This window comes from Vicugna pacos, chromosome 29 (assembly GCF_048564905.1).
Source record: "Vicugna pacos chromosome 29, VicPac4, whole genome shotgun sequence".
Lineage (NCBI taxonomy): Eukaryota > Metazoa > Chordata > Mammalia > Artiodactyla > Camelidae > Vicugna > Vicugna pacos.
In genome coordinates this window covers 26,126,348-26,146,434 of record NC_133015.1, presented here as the reverse complement: position 1 = coordinate 26,146,434, position 20,087 = coordinate 26,126,348, and the positions used below count along the sequence as shown (strand labels likewise).

The window sequence follows — 20,087 nt, the reverse complement described above, 5'->3', positions numbered from 1 at the left end:
TGTTCATGGAGGCCCATTCTGGCCGCGGGCAGCCAGGCTGTCACGCTGAGGCCTCAGGCAGGGACACAGGTCGTTCGAATGCAGGCTCCGTGTCCCTGAGCCCCCTCGGTGCCCAGTGGAAACACCTTCCAGGGCCCGCTGCCAGAATCCTTCTCTCTGATGTCGTCTTGACTCTTTACTGCTCCAAAGGAAATTCAGGAGCTTCAGTGATTTTTTAAATGTATTCCCAGCATCTTTCTGACATGAAGAAAATAACTCATGCTTATGTAATCTCTCTGTTCATCTCCTTCATGCAAACATTTCATGACAGTTACGTGTGTCAACAGATAAGTCTGGGTGATAAGGCGTCTCTAGCACATAACCCGTCCGGCCAACCCAGCAACGTGTCACAGGGAGCTTCCTGTCTTCGGCTGATTTACTTGCATCCTAACCAAAGCCGGGTGCTACGTGTCGGTCAACCCTGTCCCCCACCCTCGAGCGCGCAGTCACCTCCTGAGCGGAGCAGGAAAGACACACAGTCTGTATGTGCCTCCTCATTCGCTCGCTTGAGACAACACAGACATTCAGGGATTCACATCTCGCTGAATTCGTGTGGCTCCTCGAATACTTGGGCTTCAAACTCCATCTGGCTCTGTGAAGTAGAAGTGCTCACGTTAGTACAGACTTCCAACAAGGGGGAACAACAACAGGAAATGTTCTCCGTGTCTCCTTAATGTCTGGAGAGACGGCAGTGACTGGGGAGGAGCGAGGGTCAGGAACCACTCACAGCTGGCAACTGGGTGACTCCGCTGCGGCCCAGGGCAGTTCTGGGGTCTCAGGCAGGCGAGACCACGTGGTCCAGCCCGGGAGCCCCGCCCACTGAGCTCGGCTCACAGGCCAGAGCCCGCAGGGCGGGCCGGAGGGTGGGCAACAGTGGGGGTCCAGGAGGAAGGACCATGTCGCAGCCAGGCTGGGGTGGGCAGCGCAGATGCTTCCTGGACAGGAGAAGCTGGACGAGGAGCGCGGGGTGGGGAAGGGATGAGGGCGAGGAAGACAAGAACCCAAGAGCTGAACCCTTGGGATTGTTCACTAGGCGGGCGTGGTGACCTTGGCAAGAGCAGCGTCAAGGGCAGACAGGAGAAAGTGGTGGTCGTGTAAGGCACGAATGCGGACAATTCTTCTAAGACGCCTGGCTGTGAAAAAGCCTCGGACAGCAAATAGGGGCAGGTGTGGGATTCGGGGACGTTCTTTCCCTCCCTCCCTTCTCTTTTGTTTGTCAGATGCGACAGGTTTAGATCTGTTTAAATTCTGATAGAAAGGTTTTAGTAGTGAGGGAAGAGGTTGAAATGCAAAGATGCAGGTAAATGATGAAATTCCTGAGGAGACAGAAGGACAGAGATCCAGAACTCTGCACCAGGCACTTACGAGATCTGTGCACCCATCCACCCTTCCATCCCCCACCCACCCACCCATCCATCTAGGTACCAGGCCATGAACCAGCTGTTGTCTTCAGTGGGCTTTCTCTCTTCTGAAGCCATTCTCTGAGGGGAATGTGGTTCACCTGATCACCCCCCAAACCAGGAAGCCCTGGGCTGCTGGCCCTACGGTATATTTTGGTCACTGTTCAGCGAAAGCAGTACTGTCACCTTTGGGTCAGGCAGACATGGTCCAAATGCTTCCAGTAGCAGAGTCTCTTCTCTGACGGCTTGTTCGTAGTCTGCGACGGACAGCTTCCCGTCGTGGTCGCGGTCCTGGGGGGCCAGCCATGCATCAGTTAACATGCTGACACCACCACCAATACCTACTGCTCCTCCAGTTCAAGTATCAGCAGGGGAAAGCTGGCAGATACTGACGTCGAAGAGAACTTCTACGTAACAAAAGAGCACGCTCTCAGGGCATTACTTCACTACGTGGGAAACGTGGGCACGGTGATTTGAATTCTTACTTCTCTCCCCTATGTGGCCTAGCTTGCCCATATTTACCATTTTCTTGAGTGTTATTTCGACCAAATCTTTAACTCCTTCGTCAGGGTCTTCTTCGGACGGCTGCTTGAGAAGGCTGTTCTTCAACATGTGGAACATCTCCTCCTTTGAGATGAATCCATCGCCGTTCAGATCAAACACTTCAAAGCAATCTTGAAAAAAAAATAACCAACAAGAATTTGCTACTGTCAGCAAGGGGACACTCGCTCTAATCAAGTGGTCAGAGCCCAGGGCTCTAGTGTTAATGTCCTTCTCAGGCCAAAGGCCTCCGTGCAACCCGGTTTCTGTAAAAAGGGCTGCAGGCCTACTTGTCGACTCTACTCGACAATCTTAGAACAACCTTCTTCACTCTCAGCTGCGGGGAGCGTGCCGGGAACACCGACAAGTTAACATTTCATCTTGAAAATCTTGGGAAACTGACTGAAATGGAGCCCCCTGGAGTGAATGAGGAGTTAACTAAGAGTTGGAACACTTGCACCCATGTTCTCTCCCTTTGTGGTTCCGACTCCAGTGATGAGGTATGCAAGGCGCTCCCCACCTTCATACACAAGTGTGCATATGTGGTCAGCCTGCGCGGTCTTGCTTGGCACGGATTCCTCCTCGGAATCTCCTGATTTTCCTCTTTCTCATTTTTTTTTTCAATCCTTATCATTGACTTGAATTCACTCCATAAAAGAGGCTGCTGGGAATTCAAACCACCAGACAGCAGACAAGCCCACCGTCCCAGCTGGGCCGGAGGGCGCCGGGCTAGACTCCTTAGGGACCTCGTGAACAAGCCGAGAGGGCAACGTGAAGGCTTACATTTCATTTTTTCTTCCAGAGTCCCTCGAAGAAACACTGATAGTCCACACACCCACTCCGTTACACTCACACAGCCGTCGTTGTCTTTGTCAAAACCTCGGAAAACTGCGGAGAGAGAAGCAGGCAGGACACGCGTGCTGGGCTTCTGTTCTCAGTGATGCGTCTGCTTTGGTGCTGCCCACCTTTCAGGCAGGACCACAGGGCCGCGTGGCCCCGTGCCCTCATCTGACCATGGAGGACACTGAGATGTCGAAACACTGGGAACTTTCACTGAAGCTTTGGGAAGAGTCCCTTGACATTTTGTGGGAACAAGTAAATTCTGAATGTCTAAGCATATTGATCCAACAGTTCACATATGAACATACTGGTATATTAAATACGTTGATATATTAACATAAAATATATGATTTTATGTCTTTATTACTCAAGAAGAGTAATGCTATTACGTGACAGATAAAATTATGTTATTTTTATGGAAATACTTTTGATGATTTAAGGAAATATACATGTCCTTTTCAAATTTTTTATTATTATACTTATGAAGTAGAAAGAGAAATATTTCAGGGTTTCTAATATAAAGTAAGGGAAACCTAGTTAGCCAAGCTTTGTCCTCTTCTTAAATACACAGAAACACAGAAAGAGTGGTCCCCACCTCCCTCCCTACACCCCCATCTCCTCCCTACGCCCCCCATCTCCTCCCTACAGGCCCCATCTCCTCCCTACGGCCCCCATCTCCTCCCTACGCCCCCCCGTCTCCCTCCCTATGCCCCCCGTCTCCCTCCCTACAGCCCCCGTCTCCTCCCTACGCCCATCTCCTCCCTATGCCCCCCATCTCCCTACCCATGAATATAAACCGAGGTTTATTTCTGGGTGGAACTGGGAATGTAGAAGTTAAGCTTCCCACCAAGAGCATGTCTAAACCCCAAACTACTTTCCCCTGTTATGGCTGGATTTGGCCCATCTGAAGATTGTCCTCTTACCTCTGTCCATGGTCATGTCATCTGTCATTCCAAATGTCACATGCAGGATGTTTCGAAACGCATTGCGATCGAGTCCAATGACCACACCCTGCCGCTCGGTTACATCTCCCACCAGGTTATAGAAAAGACTGATGAGACATTTCACTTCAAATTTATTAACTGTGAAAGAGTAAAATCAAGACGTGGCAAAATGCATTTTAATCTTTAGTTTCTAGCTTAAATGTTGCATTTGAAGACTTTATAGACAAACAACATTGAGGCCATAAATATGTTGCTGTCGACAGGCGACTGTCCTGGGCTGAGTTTCGTGGCCCCCAGGCCAACAGAAGACGCCACTCCTGAGGGCCCCATGGAGGCAGGAGCAGCAGCCCCTCCCTCAGGCAGGTGTAAGTTCAGCCCCACTTGGGAGAGAAGAAGAGAGCTTTGCCAAGTTACCCGCAGAGTGACTGTGGGTCCAGACTCTAAGCTTGACAAAGCCATAGAGGGAGGAGTCAAAGCAAGCAAGGGGGTGTTAAGGTACTTTTTGATTAGAAGCATTGATGAGGCTTGCAAATTAACCTTCCCCTGGGAATACAACACCAGGCTCATGAAAGCAAGGCAACAGTTTTCATTTCAATCAGCCTTGGTGAATCCGTAATCCAGGTTTTGGAAACCAGAATCAGCTACTTTCCAATAAGGAAGGACTTAAGCATCTTTTAGCACCCATGCCAGTTCTCATGGTGGATGATGTGAAAACATGCAACTGTCCAGCAGCACTTTGGAGGAAGGACACTTTTATCTCCAGGGTGTGCACACACACGTGAGCTTGTCACACATGTAACTGTGGGCGGGCGGTGTTTATAAACACGGGGCTAACTGTGTCCCAATCGCTGTCTGAGGTGTGCGGGTGGAAGCGTTGGTGTCTGGCATTAAGAACACGACAGTGAGGTTAAATAGGAGGTATAGGTGGAAGATGGGGAAGATTTTATTTCAAAACCGACAAAATTATGGTTGAGTATTTTTAAAAACGGGTGGAGGCTGCATGCACACAACGGAAGACAGCACAAAGGAACGAAGAAATCACACCACATCCTGCAGGCCAGGGCGATTTCCAGCTCTGGGGACCACAATTTAAGATGAAGGCTGAAAACTTTGGAAAATAAATGATTGATAAATAAATTGATTAAATAGTAGAAAAGAATGTAATGGTTATCATTTTAAAAAGAGCTAGTGGTTGCCATAGAAAATGGTATGTCACTGCCTCAAAAAAAGTGAAACAGAGAAATACTGCGAGATCCAGTGACTCTACCGCTAGGCATGGACCGTGCAGGATGGACAACACAGGCCTTGACACCCGTACACCGGCGCTCACAGCGGCCAGGTATCTATGGATGGATGAGCGGGCGAGAAGGATGTGGTCTGTCCAGACAATGGATTATGATTCAGCTTCAAGAAGGAAGGAAACTGTGACACACACTATGGCATGGATGAACGTGAAGACATTATGAGCGAAATAAGCCGGACACAAAAGGACGAACATTGTATGAGTTCACTTACATGATGTACCTGGAGTGGGGAGATTCAGAGGCAGAACGTAGAATGATGGGCCAGGGGCTGGGGCAAGTGCAGTTACAGTTTACTGGGGACAGAGTTTCAGTTTGGGAAAATGAGAAGGTTCTGGAGATGACGGTGGTGATGGTTGCACAACAGTGTGCGTGTGCTTACTGCCACAGGCTGTGTGCACTTACGGTAGTTAAAATGGTAAGTTTTATGTTACGTACATCTACCCACATAAAAATATTCTAAAAATTAAACAAAATTCTAAAACATAAAACATTCCATAACAAAGTTAATGGCTGGGGAAGAAAAACTTGCACGAAGAATGACACAATCTGTTTACGTGTGTGAAATGCTAGCTGAGGGAAGGTAGATGAGCCACTTTTCTATCTCGGCTGCAATAAAAGTGAAAGAATATATATTAACTTAAATTATTACCCAAAGGTTCCAAGATGGGTAATTTTTTTCTGTAAGATAAATTATTTTTTGCTGAAATGTTTCTTAAATTCAAGAATACAAAACTAAATGAAGTTAAGGAAATTTGAGAACTGGCTTTCCTCTTTTTGGATTGGTCTGAGTCTGTTCTGTAGTGTGGTAGATTAACTAGGCCTCCACTTAAGGGAATTTCTTCTTCTCTGATTCTACAAAATTTATCCACTTCACCCTGCTGGGATTATCACCTGGCAACTAAAAGGAAACCTGACTTCAGGAGAAAGGTTTTCTATTTAAAGAAACTCAAAATTATTATAATGTCCATGATTTGTCACTATTTCTATAGAATTTAACTAATAATCATCAAGGTTCTTATGAATGAATTTTTAAACACTAAAAATTTTATGTAAGAACAAAAATCAAGACTGGTTTTATTGCCATGGTTTCACTTATCTTTAAGTACATTCACCTCTAAATACATTCTTGGAATGTCTGCGACATGTTGTAAACTCACTAAACAGACTGAATCAAATTCAGCATTGTGTATAGCAGTTTCGCATTGTTTATTCAAAGTTTGGTAGATGTTTTAAGGAGATCTGGTCTTTTCCCAGAAATGGAAGTATTTTAAGAAAAACAACAACAGAACAAAATTCTCATCAGATTATAATAATCATAATAATATCTTAATTATAGGATGACTTTTTTTGGAAGTTTAGGATGCTTATATCCACTGGAACTTTTATTCCCAGTGCCATCCTGAAAGCATCTCCTACCACTCATTATTTTAGATATGAAATATGAGTAGATCCCGTCACATCTAAAACCACATCAAAACATGTTTGTTCTTCCTGTTTTGCACCAATGGCCTTGGGATTACGGCTTCTGTTTCTTCAGGGAGCCAGTAGCTTTGCAATCAGCACACACCTTACAAACCTGCTTGTCAGACAGTCCCTTCCCGGTCTAAGCCACAATCCACAGCCCACGCACAGTTCTGCCTCTCAGTTGCACACAATTCTAAAGTTACCTCTGAAATTTTAGGGCCACCTTTCAGAGTGCTTGTGAGATGAGAGCAGACGTCTTCCATAGGGGCCTCTTGCCACCTGCCAAGTTTCCTTCGCTTTGGAAACTGTGGAAAGTGGGCTCTAGAGCTGGGAGCAGATCAGTCTGGTTTCCCAGCAAACCTCCTCGCTCCGAGGTCCAGGTCTCCGTGCCCCCGCAGCTCATCCCTCCTGAGGCTGTGGGCACTGACACCCACTTTCCCCCGTGGGCCTCCTGCTAAGTTCCCAGCACTTGCCCTGTGCGGGCTGATTTGCTCTAAGAAGAGCCAGAAAGCAGGTGCCTGCTGGTTGTGCCACTTTCCGTGAGTCCGGCGGTTTTGCGTCCTTGTCTTCCGTCTGCGTCTGAGGCTAAAGCCGCGCGTGTCCCCTGGGCATACACACCACACCTCTGTGCCGCAGAGGCACGTTAAATGAGGGTCTGCAAAGCGAGTGCGTGCGTGTGGGGAACTGGGCGCCTGGATGCCTGGAAGCGCTCCTCGGGACCCCGGGCGGGCGTGGGTGCCGCCCAAGGAGCTGCGGTCGGGCTCCCCCCCCAGATTTCTCGTTAGGGCTGGGCGTGCACGGGCTCGGCCCGCACTCGGGCTCCGCAGGCGGGACCCTCGCCCCGGGAGGGACAGGAGACCTGGCCAGGGAGCCTCTGCCGCCCGGCGCTTGATTCTTACTTACAGTGCTTGCTAGTTTTAGTTAAGGAGTCCGTCAGCTTCTGCAGCTTCTTGCGGTTCATGTCGGGCGCTCAGGGCACCGGCTCGCGGCGGGTGTCCGGGGGTGGCTGCGGGGGCCCTTGCGAGCCCTGCGCGCGGAGCGGCTGCGGTTCTCCACCACGCGCGTGCGCGTCCCTCACTCTCGGCGTGGCCATGGCAACACCGGGCGGTCGCTGATTGGCTCCCCGGCTGGGGCGAGCTTGGCTCTCACAGGCCGCGTGGCCATGGCAACGTCTCGGCGGCCGCCGATTGGCTGCCGGGCCGAGCCCTGCGCCGCCGAAGACGCGGTGTGGCCATGGCAACGCTCGGCGGCCGCCGATTGGCTGCCGGGCCGGGCGCGGTCTGGCCGGCAGAGCCCTGCAGGCGCGCCGGACCGTGCTCTGACTGTGACGTCCGGGTTTGACCCTCCAGGTGCTGCTGGCTTGGGCTCACAGCCCCTTGGCTGGACTGCACCGTGAGTCCTCAAGGTCTGAAATCTGTGTGCGTGCCGTGTGGGGATGTCGGTGGGGGGCGTCACACCAGGGAGGCTTCGGGGCCTCAGGGAGGTCTGGGAACCCGAGGGGCTGCAGGGATGAGCAGGTGTGTTGCCCGGACGACTGTTCCGCGGGTGCAGGAGGGCGAGGAGCTGGCTCTCAAGTTGTCAGTCCTTCTGCTCAGATGCCAGGAGGGAGTCTGCAGCAGGATAGCTTCAAGTTTTTGGTGATGTTACTGAGAGCAAGAGGAACTTGGAATAGCTATCTTTTTTTGCCCCCATTCGCTCTCGGGGGTGGGTGGGGGTGGGTGGGGGTGGAGGCTGTCAGTGGAATCTGAGAAAAGCCCCTGGCAATTTTCAGGTTGGTTAAGAGGCAGCCTCCCAAATAAAGACAAGCTAACAGCTGCCCCTGGCTCCGGGCGCAGCCCGACCTTGCTGCTCTGGAAAATACCCCAGTAAAGGGACCCTTTGCCTATTTGAAAGGCAGGCTCTGTGACTGCAAACCAAGGACTTGCTGCTCTTCTTAACCCAGCTGGGACACCTTCTTTGAGTTAAGCAATACATGGGTTAGCTGAGCACAGAGCACAAAACCTGTAATATTCTCCAACGTGTCACTGGCTTAGCTTCAGAAGGGAAAATGCCTTTGAATACAAATTATTTTACAGTATATGTACTGTCCTTGCTACACTGAAAGCAGAAAAATTCTGCCAACCAGGAGTAACAGTTCAAAATGAGGTCTCCGATTTTCTTTCCTTGTTTTATTTGTTTGTTGGATGGAGGACTGGGATGCTGTTTAAGAGTGGAGTGGAGGATACCTGGTGAAGGCAGGCACTGCGTTATTCTCATGCAAATTCCCTGAGAACTGTTAACTAACATGAAAGGATAGTGACTATGAGTTTGCGACAGTTAATGGTTACAGGGTATCCCTGTATGTACTCATATCCAGCAGGTGCTTTGTTTCTTTTTCAAAAAGATTAAAAAATTAAATCATAGTTGATTTGCAATGTTGTATTGGTTTCTGGTATATAGCATAGTGATTCAGTATATATATATATATATATATATATATATATATATATATTCCTTTTCATATTCTTTTTCATTTAGGTTATTACAAGATATTGAATATAGTTTCCTGTGCTGTATAGAAGAATCTCGTTGTTCATCTATTTTATACGTAGTAGTTTGTATCTGCCAATCCCAAACTCCCAATTTATCCCTCCCTCTCAGTAACCATAGTTTGTTTTCTATGTTGGTGAGCCTCTTTCTGCTTTGTAAATAAATTCATTTGTATCATATTTTAAATCCCACACATAAGTGATATATGATATTTGTCTTTGTGTGACTTACTTCACTTAGTATGGTAATCTCTAGGTCCATCCATGCTGCTGCAAATGGCATTATTTTATTCTTTATGGCCAAGTAGTATTCCATTGTATAAATATACCACAGCTTTCTTATCCAGTCATCTGTTGATGGACACTTAGGCTGTCTTCATGTCTTGGCTGTTGTAAATAGTGCTGCTGTGGACATTGGGGTGCATATGTCTTTTCAAATTAAGAGTTTCCTCTGGATATATGTCCAGGAGTGGGATTGCTCGGTCATAGGGTAAGTCTATCTTTAGGTTTTAAGGAACAGGTGCTGTGTTTCTAACAGGATCGTAGGGAACAAATGGGGGGGACGTATTCAGATTACACTCACCTGTGAAACCTAGTGACTCTGGTCAGATGACCGAGTTGTGACAAATACTTAGTTCACAGAGATTGTTGCAGTGCTGTTATAAAGACAAGGTTCAGAAGAGAAGCCGTGAGCCCTTCCTCTCCCTAGCAGACTACGTGGACGCCCTGCTGGCATGTCTGGTCTCGGGAGCCTGCCCTGTGGGTGGGAGCACTTCACTAGCATGTCCAGGCAAATCGGAGCCACTTGTCACCCACTGGAAACTTGTCGGGGAGCCCTGTGGGTTCCTCCTCCACAAGCCTGGGCCCCACCAGCCGTGTTCCCTTAAAGTGGAAAAGCTTATAGAAGGGCAGTGCCCCAGGAGGTGGATGAGTCAAATGTGCTCTACCTGCAGAAGTTCCTGGACCTGTGGGGAACCTCAGTGAGGCGTCCCCCCGCCCCCTCTTCCCCGGGACAGTGGCCTGTGAAACTGACCTCGCTCTACCATCTTGCTGATCTTTCTCGGGGAAAGCAGGTACTTATTAGCCTGATGACGAGTTTCCTGGCCTTTCATTAAGATGAACGTTGCCGCCAAGGCGCCCCGGGCACACGAGAAGCGTGACGCTGTGTGCAGACGTCCTTTCTGCCCTGACCTCATCCCTAGTGTGGCGCTCACTTGGAGTGCCCGGGGGAGCATGTCCTGGTGGGACTGGACACAGGCAAACCAGGAAAGGCAATTCACAGTTAGAACTGTGGCAAGGATCTGGCCAGCAGTGTTCTCATCCACGTGGCTCTGCCTTCATTCTGGTTCCGGAGGAAGACTGTCTTCATGGCACAAATGCCAGGAAACCAGGAATTAGCCTGCGCGTGGCAGTCATTCACTTGTCGCATTGGTCCCCGCGTTCAGCCAGTGTTCTGAGTGCTGGCCACATGCTGAGGGTTACAGTGAGTCCCTTGAGTTATGCCTGGGTCCTGCTGCTGGGCTCCGGCCACCCCCAATCATGTGATAAAGAGGGCGTGCCCCGGTGGGGGACCATCCTCCGCGCGGCGCAGTTCCGTGAAGGACGTGCTGGTGCAGGCGACGCTTGGACGTGCACACTGGGTCTCGACTTTGGCTCCTGCTCGTGGTGCTCTGCGCTCGTTCAGGTGACGCCCGTGAGGGCACGAGTCTCCTGCTCCTGCGTGACCGCCTGGGAGAGGGCCTGCTGGGTGAGTACAGGTTTTCCTGCATGAGGAAGGGCTGACCTGTTTCCCAGGGTGGCCGGCCCCCGCGTTGAAACCAGCAGTGGAGGGTAAGGGAGCCGTTTGCCCCGGGCCCCACAGCACTCGGTGCAGCCAGCCTTGTCGATTTCAGTCATTAGTGGGTGTGAGTGGGGACTCACTGTGGTCTTAATTTGCATGTTCCTATTACTAGCGAACTGAATGTCTTTTTAAAGGGTCTTTAAATGTTACTTTGTTTATTTGTTTTCTGGGGGGAGGTCAATGGGTCTACTTATTTATTTACTTGTTTTTGATGGAGGTGCTGGGGATTGAACCTAGGACCTCGTGCATGCCAGGCATGCACTCTACCTCTGAGCTATACCTTCCCCCGAATGTCTTCTTAATATTAGGTTGTAAGTATTCTTTATGTGTTACGGATGGAATGCTGTTACCAGATACCAGTGGGTGACTTTATGCTTTTACTAGTGGCTTTTGGAAAGCAAAAGTTTTGAGTTTTGAGAAAGCTCAGTTCACCAAAATTTAATTTTATAGTTCATAGTTTGCATGTGCTGCTTAAAAATGTGTTGCCTGATCCAGAGCCATAGAGATTTCTTTCATGTGTGTTTTACATGGTTTACGGTTCTCTCTCTTACATTTGGACCTCTGCTTCCCTGCAGTTAATTCTCGTGTACACGTGAGGAAAGGGTCGGTGCTCATTGTTTCTCACGTGGGCCTCTGGTTTGCAGGAGAGACGGTTCCTCTTCCGCGGACTTGCCCTGGCGTTTCTGTCAAGTGGCCACGTAGCATGAGCTGCGTCTTGGGCTCCAATCTGCCCGTTGATCGCTGTGTCCATTCTCACGGAACATCACACTGCGCTCATTCCCGCAGCTTTACAGTGGCTCTTCAAATCAGGTAGCATGAATTCTTTAATGTCGTTCTTTTCCAAAGTTGTTTTGACTAATTGACATCATTTTCATTTCATGTGAATTTTAGAATCAACCTGTCAGTTTCAAAAATCCTGCCAAGGTTTGATTGGGGCTGCATCGCTCCTGTGTAGCCATCGGGGTAGAACTGAACGGGGTTGCTTTTCTGACCCGTGGACATGGTGTGTCTCTCGTTTGTTAGGTCCTCATTGTGTCTCTCAGCATTGTGTTCAGGTTTTAAGTTACACGTCTGAGCATCTTTTGTTACACGTGTTCATAAGTATTTTTGACGCTAACGTAACTGTGATGTTCGAGGTCGCAGTTGCTCTTTGATGGCACTTAAAGTGTAACTGGTATTTGCGTACTGATGCTTGACTGTCTCACCGGCTGTGCTGTCACTGGATTTAAATCACGGTGCACACTTCGCTCGTTTTCTCTTCAGTGATTCATTTGTTATCTCATGAATCGGCTCGTCTCTCTAGTTAATAAATGTGTATTTCTTTATCGCCAGCTTCTTGTGGGTCTGCCTAGGTGGTCACACGGTGGACGGGGGGTTGGGTGGGAGGAGGTGGGGCTGCTCTGTCATCCTTTCCTCATGGGCTTGTGCCTTCGTGTGAGGGTCACCCTCAAGTCGGGGCGTCTGTGAAGAAATGACCTGAACCTACTTGTGCTCTATTTAAGGACTAGTTCAGTTAAAACTAGACAATGTATCCCCCAAATCCACTTGACCAGGGCACTCTGAAAGCAGATAAGCGAAGGGGCCCGTGCCCTCCGCTGCGTCCCCGCCTCCCAGCATCCCTGCCCTGGGACACGCACGTGTCCCCGCCTCCCAGCGTCCCGGCCCTGGGACACGCACGTGTCCCCACCTCCCAGCGTCCCAGCCCTGGGACACGCATGTGACAGTGGTTGTGCGAGCCAGCTGTAGGCTCCCCTTCGTCACTTCAGCAGCAGCGACAGCTCGTCTTGGTCACGGCCCACGCGGGAGGGCTCGTCTCCAGTCTGTGGGCTCTGCAGCTGCCTCTCCTCGCGCCCCTCGGTGCCCTGTAGGTGTTACTTCAAACAGAAGATGGACGCTCCATGCCATCCTGCGTGAAGCCTCTGGACAGTCACCGCGCCCCCTCCCACGGGGGCGTCCCCCTGCCCTGCCTTCCCGCCAGAGCGGAGGAAGCGTTTTCTCCCTGGCGAGAGGAGTCGCCTCAGCCCTGTTTCCAAAAGGCCCATCGAACTTCCTTCAGCTTGTTTACCTTAAATACACGTGTCCTTTTCAATGACATCCTTGAAACTTTGGAAGCGGGTTTTCTATTTTTTCCATTTCCATTGTGTTTGAGCATCTGCCTCCCTGAACCACATTGTGTTCTGTGAGGTGACGTCACGTCCCGTGTGAGAGGCACATCCAGTGGAACAATGAAGAGCTCCAGCGAGTGCTTCGGTGCGGTGACATCACTTGGCGAGTCAGAGTTTGCTTGCAGTCTGTAGATAATGAGTGTCCTACAGCTTTGAGCCCTCCGCGGTGAGTCACGGAGCCCTCCCTTTCTCTCTCACGTGTCACGCTGGGTTTACACTGACGATGGAGAGCACAGCTCGCTCCCCTTGGGGGGTCAGAGCCAACGGAGGCTCCACTTTAATCAGACGCCGTTTCACGCGTTTGAACCTGCTCTGTCGAGGGAGCACTTCGGAGGCATCAGATACACCCGCTTCCTCCTCATCCACGGACCCTGGTGAAGCCAGTCCCCGGCTGGGGTGAGCGGCTCCCCGGCCAGCCCGAGCGTCTCGGGTTGAAGCTGTCCCTTGGCCCTCTCCACCGCAGGCGAGGGGGCGCGGGGCAAAGCCGGTCCGGTTTCTGCTGCTTCCCCCCGAGTGGCCAGCCGGTGGGAAGCCCTCCCGACTGACTCCCTGTCGGTGGAACTGCTGATGGCTGCGCCTTCCCCTGAAGCAGAGCCGTTCGGTTCGGCCCTGCGAATCCATGAAACTCAGTGTGACAGATCGTGGTTTCAGAGGAGGCAGAGGCCAACACCACTGCTGTGGGTGAGAGAGAGGCCAGCACCGCGCTCGCTCCCCGAGGCACCAGGCTTGTCTGCAGGAGGCGGTGCTCCGCGGCTGAGCCAGGGCCCTGCTGGGCTGGGGGGCTCGCCAGGGGAGAGGAGGCCGGAAGTCTCAGCCCAAAGAGGGATTCAGGTTAAATCTGCTTGGGGCTGATCAAGGCTGGGCAGGAAGCGGCTCTTGGGGCCCGGCCAGGGCTCCTGGAATCCCAGTTAAGTCTGAGAGCGAAGCTCGTGTCTTCTTTCAGTGGGCAGAGGACCCTGCCTTCAAACAAAAGTTGGTCCAGGTTGCAGGGCCTTTGATGTTAATTCGATCCTGAAGTGTTTCTCTCTCTCTCTCTCTTTTTTGTTTTTTAACTTTATAGTTGTATTGTTTTTCCTTTTTTATTAAAGTCCAGTCAGTTTACAACGTGGTGTCCATTCCTGTTTCAGGCGTACATGTACACACACTTCATTTTCAGTGTCTTGTGGTGACCTCTAACGAAAGGAATATGAACGTGAAGTCGGCGTCAAGTTCTTAAGTGAGGTCTTTGTTTCAAGTCTCTCGTTTGTGTCGCTGATGTTTCTCACACACGTGTCACGATGACTTTATCTTCTGTGTGTCCACATGACCGTGTAGTCGGCAGTCAAGTCCTTCCTTACTTAGGTTGAGAAATGGCTCGTTTCCCTGCGTCCTTTTTGAGAGCAAAGACCCAGGTGATGTAGAAACTCAGTGCAAGGGGAATGGACCCCTGAAAGCCCCCGGGACGCCGGGAGCGCCAGTCCCGCCCTGACCGTGGCTTGGCACGAGTCTGGTGGGAGGCTTTGCCCTGAAAGCCACGCCGCTCCGGAGTAGGACTTACCGTAAACAAACGTATTTCGAAGCACCTTTGGGGTTGTTCTCCTAACCGTTGCTGAAAAATTGCTCTTTAACGAGAACCTCAAAGTGCGATCTCAGCTCCAGCGAAGGAGGGTCCTGTCCAGCCGGCTCTGGGAGCAATCCCCGCCCCCTCTCAGGGCAGGGCCCGGCTTTCCTGCAGTGTGGACGACGGGTTGAGCCTGGCTGGCCCCCTTCCCGGGCCGCCTCTGATTTCGTGGGGCATCTTTGGGACAGACCTGCGTGGGTGCATGCCCTGTTCCTTTCCCCCTGAGGCTCAGACGTCGGCCTGGGTGACGTCTGCGTTCACATTTATAGCAGCGGTAAGAAACAAAAACAACTGAAAGACTCCAAATATTGCCTCTAGGATGGTCACAGAGTGCCCGCCACGTGGTCAGGGGTGTGCCTGCCGTCCGGGAAGGGCACGGGCTCGTTCAGAGATGCGCAGGTTCCCCTGACCCCACATGCCCGGAGCTGGGCCGGTGCCTCTTCCGTCTGGCCAGGTCAAGCCCGCGCTCCTGCAGCCTCTGGCCCCGGGTCGGCTGCACGTTCACTATCTTATTTCATCTTCAACAATAGCGTCTGAAAGTATTTCCTGATCTTCTGGGGGAAGAAGCGGATGGTCAGAGTGATTAACTGATTGGTGCACAGACCAGCCAGTTAGAGGCAGGGCTAGTGGACCCAGGACTTGCTCTCATCTGCTGCCCTCTCCCCGGCGTCACAGCTGGGTCATCCCAACTTCCTGCCGGACGTGAGTGTCAGTTGCTGGCCCTGCCTGGCCAAGAGTCCCACCAGCCAATCCATCACGCCCCCTCCAGAGCCCGGGGCCTCCCAGAGCGCGGTGCGTGCTCATCACTCATCTCCTTTTTACTGTTGGCTCCAGCCTTAGCCATCTGAATACAAGTTCCTTAAGAACAGTTCCTGGGAAATCTGTCCATTTCAATGGAATGGTGGCCAAGACTCGTTTTTGGCCTCCCTGTGGTGACAGGTGTGCAGCTGGACAGACCCTGGCCTCAGCCTCCCCTGGTGGTAGGAGTGGCCATGTTTGTGCTACCTTGGGGTCTGTGACTTAAGGTCCCTGAGGGGGTTCGTGTCTCCCCTCGCATGAGACGGGATAGAGAGGCTTCCTGCCCCTGGACTCGACTCTGCAGGGGATGGCGGAGAATTCAGATGGAGGAACCCAAGGCTCGGAAGGGTGTCCTGGAGCAGAGCTACCTGCAGCCTGGAAAGCTCACCTGGGAGATGAGAGAAACAGCCTCACCTGTTTTAATCCACCAGCTTGTCATCAGGTCTCTGCCAGCTCGGGGTGCTCATGGGGCTTGGGACCTGACCCACGACACCTGCAGGAGACACTGCAAATGGTTCACACGTCAAGTGCACCGTGTGGGATCCTGATACTGACGCAGGCGGGGGGTCAGGGAGGAGGCTCCATGTGGAAGACACGGGGGCACTGCCGGGCTAAGGAGCAGGCGGTCAGAGGCACAGGTTTGGGGGGACGCGGGCCGGGGCCGTGGAGCTGCAGCAGGGCGGTGCTGCCCTGTCCGTGGACAAGTCACCCGTCCCCGTGGCCCGGAACCACAGCCAGCCTCAGCTCTCAGGTCTGTGGCTGGTGATCTCCGCCTGGCTCTGCATCCCCTGGGGGTCTTCTGGGATGCAGTGGGCCTGGCGCTTCCGGCACAGGGTGACCTCTCCCCCAGAGGGAGGGAGCTCAGACCCCACCCCCAGGCCGTGTCCCCCTCTTACTGGGGGAGGGGCGTGGAGGGGTGCTGGGTGCCTTCCTGACGCCCCACTGCAGGGGAGAGGCCTCGAGGGCAGAGGCCTGGGTGGGGGGCCTGGTGAGCGAGTCCTGTGGCCCCAGTGGCGCTGCCAGGACGCGCTCCGGTGGGTCTTGGCCAAGTATGTTAGGAAATCTCCAGGAATGATGGGAAATAGGTCCCGGAGCGAGTGTTACACAACAGGGTCGTGCGGCTGGGAGCCGGGCGGGAGCGCACTGCTCGCTCCGCCACCGGCCCCCGGGTTTTAGGGCTCACAGGCCCTGGGCTGGCCCTGAGACTGGGGTCTGCCTGCCACGTGACTCAGGGCCCACGCAGGCCTCGGGCAGGTCCTGAGCCTCCCGGGGGCCCTGTGGCCTCGGATCCCGGCTGGAGCCGCAGGGACCAGAAGTCCCAGAGTCTCCCTGGGAACGCGCCCCGCTTCCTCACTTTCGTGGGCGGGTTGGGGAAAGGAACTACTAAAAATAACCAGGAAAGAGATCGCAGAGGAAGAGCAAGGACGCTGGCCCGTGCTTTGACTAATATGGACTTTCTCGGTCCTGAGGAAGTACTTTGTTTCAAAAATAGCTGGTGCTTTTCCAAGAGGAGCCTTGGGGCTGTGAGTGGTCCCCTGCATCGTCGCATCACTCCTGCAGGCCGGGGGCAGGGACGGGGGCAGAGACCTGCAGGAAGGGAGGGCCCCCGCCTCTTACGGTGGAATTGCTGGTGTTGAACGAGCTGCTGAAAACACAGCTGGGGGCACTGGACAGGTCGGTTAGGGACAAAGATTTGTCCCAAGAACGAATTTTGAGCTTGATGAACTGGAGTTTGCCAGCATTTGTAATCAGGGAAGCTTGTTTTAACAGGTAAAAGTTGGAGTTGGAGGGCGGACACCAGAAAGGTGGCAGTGAAGAATCTACACCTTGCTTTTAAGAATAAGCCAAGCCACCGAGGACTTGCTCCGAGCCGGGTGCGGCTCTGAGCATTTTCTCTGTGTCAGCCCGTCCGACCTTGCTCAAGCCCTGGGCAGTGGCTGTCACGGTCTCTGTTCATTTGGGGAAACTGAGGCTCAGAGAGGTTAAGTTGCTCAACATTGGGAGCAGGGGTGGAGTTTGACTTCAGAGCATCTTTGTTTCCTTTCCAAACGGCCTGGTGGCTGTGTGTGCCACATGGGTGTGCCTGTGTGCACATGCTTGCACACGCGTGGGCTGTTTTTGGCAGGCGTGCATTTGCTGGCAGAACTCCAGTCCCAATTTCACTGGCTCTCCCGTCCCCAGGGACCATTTGTCCTCTGACACCGGCGCTTCATTTTTCACTCGCCATTTCTTATCGGCCCGCAGTCCTTGGAAAGCTATTTCCTCTGGAAGATGGATGTGAACAGTGCTTTTTGGTAAAGAGAATGTGGTTTCCACAGGCCTGAAGGCTGAGTGTTTCCAGCAGACGTGGAGACGCTGTGATTGGAGCCCCGGTCCTGCTCCGTGTCTGCTCTGCAGAGGCCTCGACTTCCTGGCCGAGGGCAGGTTCAGTTTGTGTTACCATGTGCGTGGTCAAGCAGACGTCTTCCTGCCGGAGACGTTCAAGGTGGGGACTAGGTCTGAGACGTGAACACCTGTTTGTACGCTTGTGTACTTGTGAACCCTTGATGACTTTGCTTTGTCACACTTTCTATTCTGTTTTAGGCTTGACCTCGCTTCACTGCAAGGAATCATCTTTTTTTTCAAATCATCGGAAGTTCATCCGTGTTTATAGCAAAACCTCATCAAGTCCGACTGCTCCACGTCACACATCCTAGTGCAGCTGTAATTAAGTTTGAAAAGCACGTGAAGAATCATTTGCTTAAAATGGATAACACACCCAGGGCTTGGGGCGACACAGCACATTAAAGACATGTTTCTGTGTTCAGTTATTCTTACATGCAAATCAGCACGTTCACTGCAAAACAGACTCGGTTGTTCACGAACATCTTCCAGCGTCTTAACAGTTCGGATCCCTGGATGTGCAATTCCTCGGAGGGTCTGGCAGTAAAGCACGTTAAAGTTTATTGTGACCCAGAGTTGTCCTTCACATTGTACCCCTGCCGGTCCTGGGTCCCCCCCAGTGTCCTTCCCATGCGCACGTTGGTGTGCTTGTCAGAATCTATATTAATTATTTCCTCCTTTCTCTGCTTTCTGCGACTGTGTCACTCATTCGAGAGGCCCAGCACGGCCTTCCAGACGCTGGGAGACTCCGGGTCTTCTTGGCCCCTGGCAGTGGCTCACACTTGGTGGGAGTGACTTGGTGCTTCTGTTTTTCTAGAATAGACAATTCTAGAATTTTCTAGAATTATACAATTAATGTTAATTCCTCTATGATGGTTTGGTGGCGTTCTTCCGGGAAACTAACTGGGCTGGAGATTGCCTTCTGGGGCTGCTTTTAGCTGCAAGTTGGATTTCCTCAATAGCTCAGAGGCTGTTCAGATTCCACGTGTCACAGTGGGTAAGTCGTGGAGTTTGTGCTTTTCAAGGAACTGGTCCACTCATCCAGGCTGCCAAGCGGGTGTGTGCAGACTGGGCCATTTCGGTCCCGGCTGCCACGCTGACACCTGCCGGATCTGTGGCAGCACCCCTCACTCCTGGCACCGGTTCGCGGACAGTTCGTGTCCTCTCTTCTCCTCTCTTTGTAGGTCTTGCTGGAGGTTTGCCAGTTTCGCTGCTCTTCCCAAAGAAAAGGCTTCTTGCCTCACGGGTTTTCTCTGTTGTTTCTGTGCTTCCGGCTCCACTGACTTCTGTCTCTTCTGCCCGTTTCCTTCCTTCTGTGCGCTTTGCGTTCACTCTTCCGGGTCCTCGAGCGGAAGCTTAGGCCGTTGACTTGGACGTTCCCCTCTTTCCTGACACGAGCGTTTAGCGCTACACACGCCCCACACATCGTAGTATGCGGCGTTTTCATTTTCGTTCAGCTCGGTGGACGCTTCGTTTCTCCTGAGACTTCCTCTCTGACCCACGGGACGTTTCAAGGTGCGCTGGCTAGTTTCCAAGGCTTTGCGGAGACCTTCCCATTCCTGATTCCAGTCTGGTCCCACTGTGGGCAGCAGACGTTCTGTATGATTTTACTTCCGCTCCACTCACCGCTTTTGTCTTCCGGCCCAGGATACGGTCTCCCTCGCTGTGCTGACTAGATCCTGCGGGTCGGTGGTGTGCTGCGTTCAGGGTCTGCTCCCCCGCTGATGCAGCCCTGTTGTTTGGGGCACACACGTGCGGGATTGCTACGTCCTCCCGGTGGCCTGACCCTCGTATCATAATGTCACAGGTCATTTTTTTTTTTTTTTAGCTGGAAGTCTGCTTTATCTGATGTTAATATAACTCTCTTATCTCTTTTAGTTAACGTTTGCATGGTATGTCTTTTTCTGTATGGTTTCTTGTTGGCAATATGTAGTTGTGTCATGATTTTCAACCCACTGGGCCAATCTTTGTCTTTTAAATGATGTATTTAGACCACTGCATTTCATGAAATTATTCATTGTTATGCCTTAAAGCTACCATTTTATTTTCCTTTTCTGTTTGTTTATTTTCTTTTCTCTGTGTCTTTTTTCATGGCTTTCTCTGGGTTAGTTGAACACTTTTTTTTGACTTCCATTTGGATTTATCTCTGTGTTTTTAAATGTATCTCTTTCTTTATAGAAGTTGTTGTTGTTTTAACCACAGGCTCCTGGTGCCAATATTTTCCACTCTGAGTAACATTTGGA

General features: G+C 51.7%; 1 protein-coding gene and 1 long non-coding RNA gene across 4 annotated transcripts; one reads left to right on the top strand and one right to left on the bottom strand.

Annotated features, from left to right (window-relative positions):
- Window positions 1–207: 207 nt before the first annotated feature.
- On the bottom strand, window positions 208–7,721 carry CLXN (calaxin). Of its 2 annotated transcripts, XM_006204659.4 has the most exons (6): window positions 7,435–7,719; window positions 3,743–3,901; window positions 2,763–2,867; window positions 1,962–2,113; window positions 1,626–1,730; window positions 208–631 (listed from the first exon to the last, which is right to left on the bottom strand). In XM_006204659.4, exons 1-6 carry the CDS (start codon window positions 7,490–7,492, stop codon window positions 572–574), a joined length of 639 nt encoding a protein of 212 aa, XP_006204721.1. In that variant the 5' UTR covers window positions 7,493–7,719; the 3' UTR covers window positions 208–571. The 2 variants fall into 2 exon arrangements, with proteins under 2 accessions (XP_006204721.1, XP_072808107.1); XM_072952006.1 differs by lacking the exon at window positions 208–631 and having other exon boundaries at window positions 1,720–1,846; window positions 7,435–7,721.
- A 112-nt stretch (window positions 7,722–7,833) lies between these two features.
- Window positions 7,834–18,407, top strand: LOC116285965 (uncharacterized). 2 transcript variants are annotated; one of them, XR_012065320.1, is made up of 4 exons: window positions 9,053–10,806; window positions 11,544–11,709; window positions 17,781–17,947; window positions 18,046–18,407. It is a non-coding gene; the product is annotated as an uncharacterized lncRNA (long non-coding RNA). The 2 variants fall into 2 exon arrangements; XR_012065321.1 differs by lacking the exons at window positions 9,053–10,806; window positions 11,544–11,709 and adding an exon at window positions 7,834–7,936.
- The last annotated feature ends 1,680 nt before the right edge of the window (window positions 18,408–20,087 follow it).

Coding starts and splice junctions, on each gene's coding strand:
- CLXN (XM_006204659.4), bottom strand. CDS start 7,492: ATGAACCGCAAGAAGCTGCAGAAGCTGACGGACTCCTTAACTAAAACT. Junction 3,902..7,434: donor AACTAAAACTAGCAAGCACT/GTAAGTAAGAAT, acceptor ACTCTTTCACAG/TTAATAAATTTGAAGTGAAA. Junction 1,731..1,961: donor AAATAACACTCAAGAAAATG/GTAAATATGGGC, acceptor CTGGCCCCCCAG/GACCGCGACCACGACGGGAA.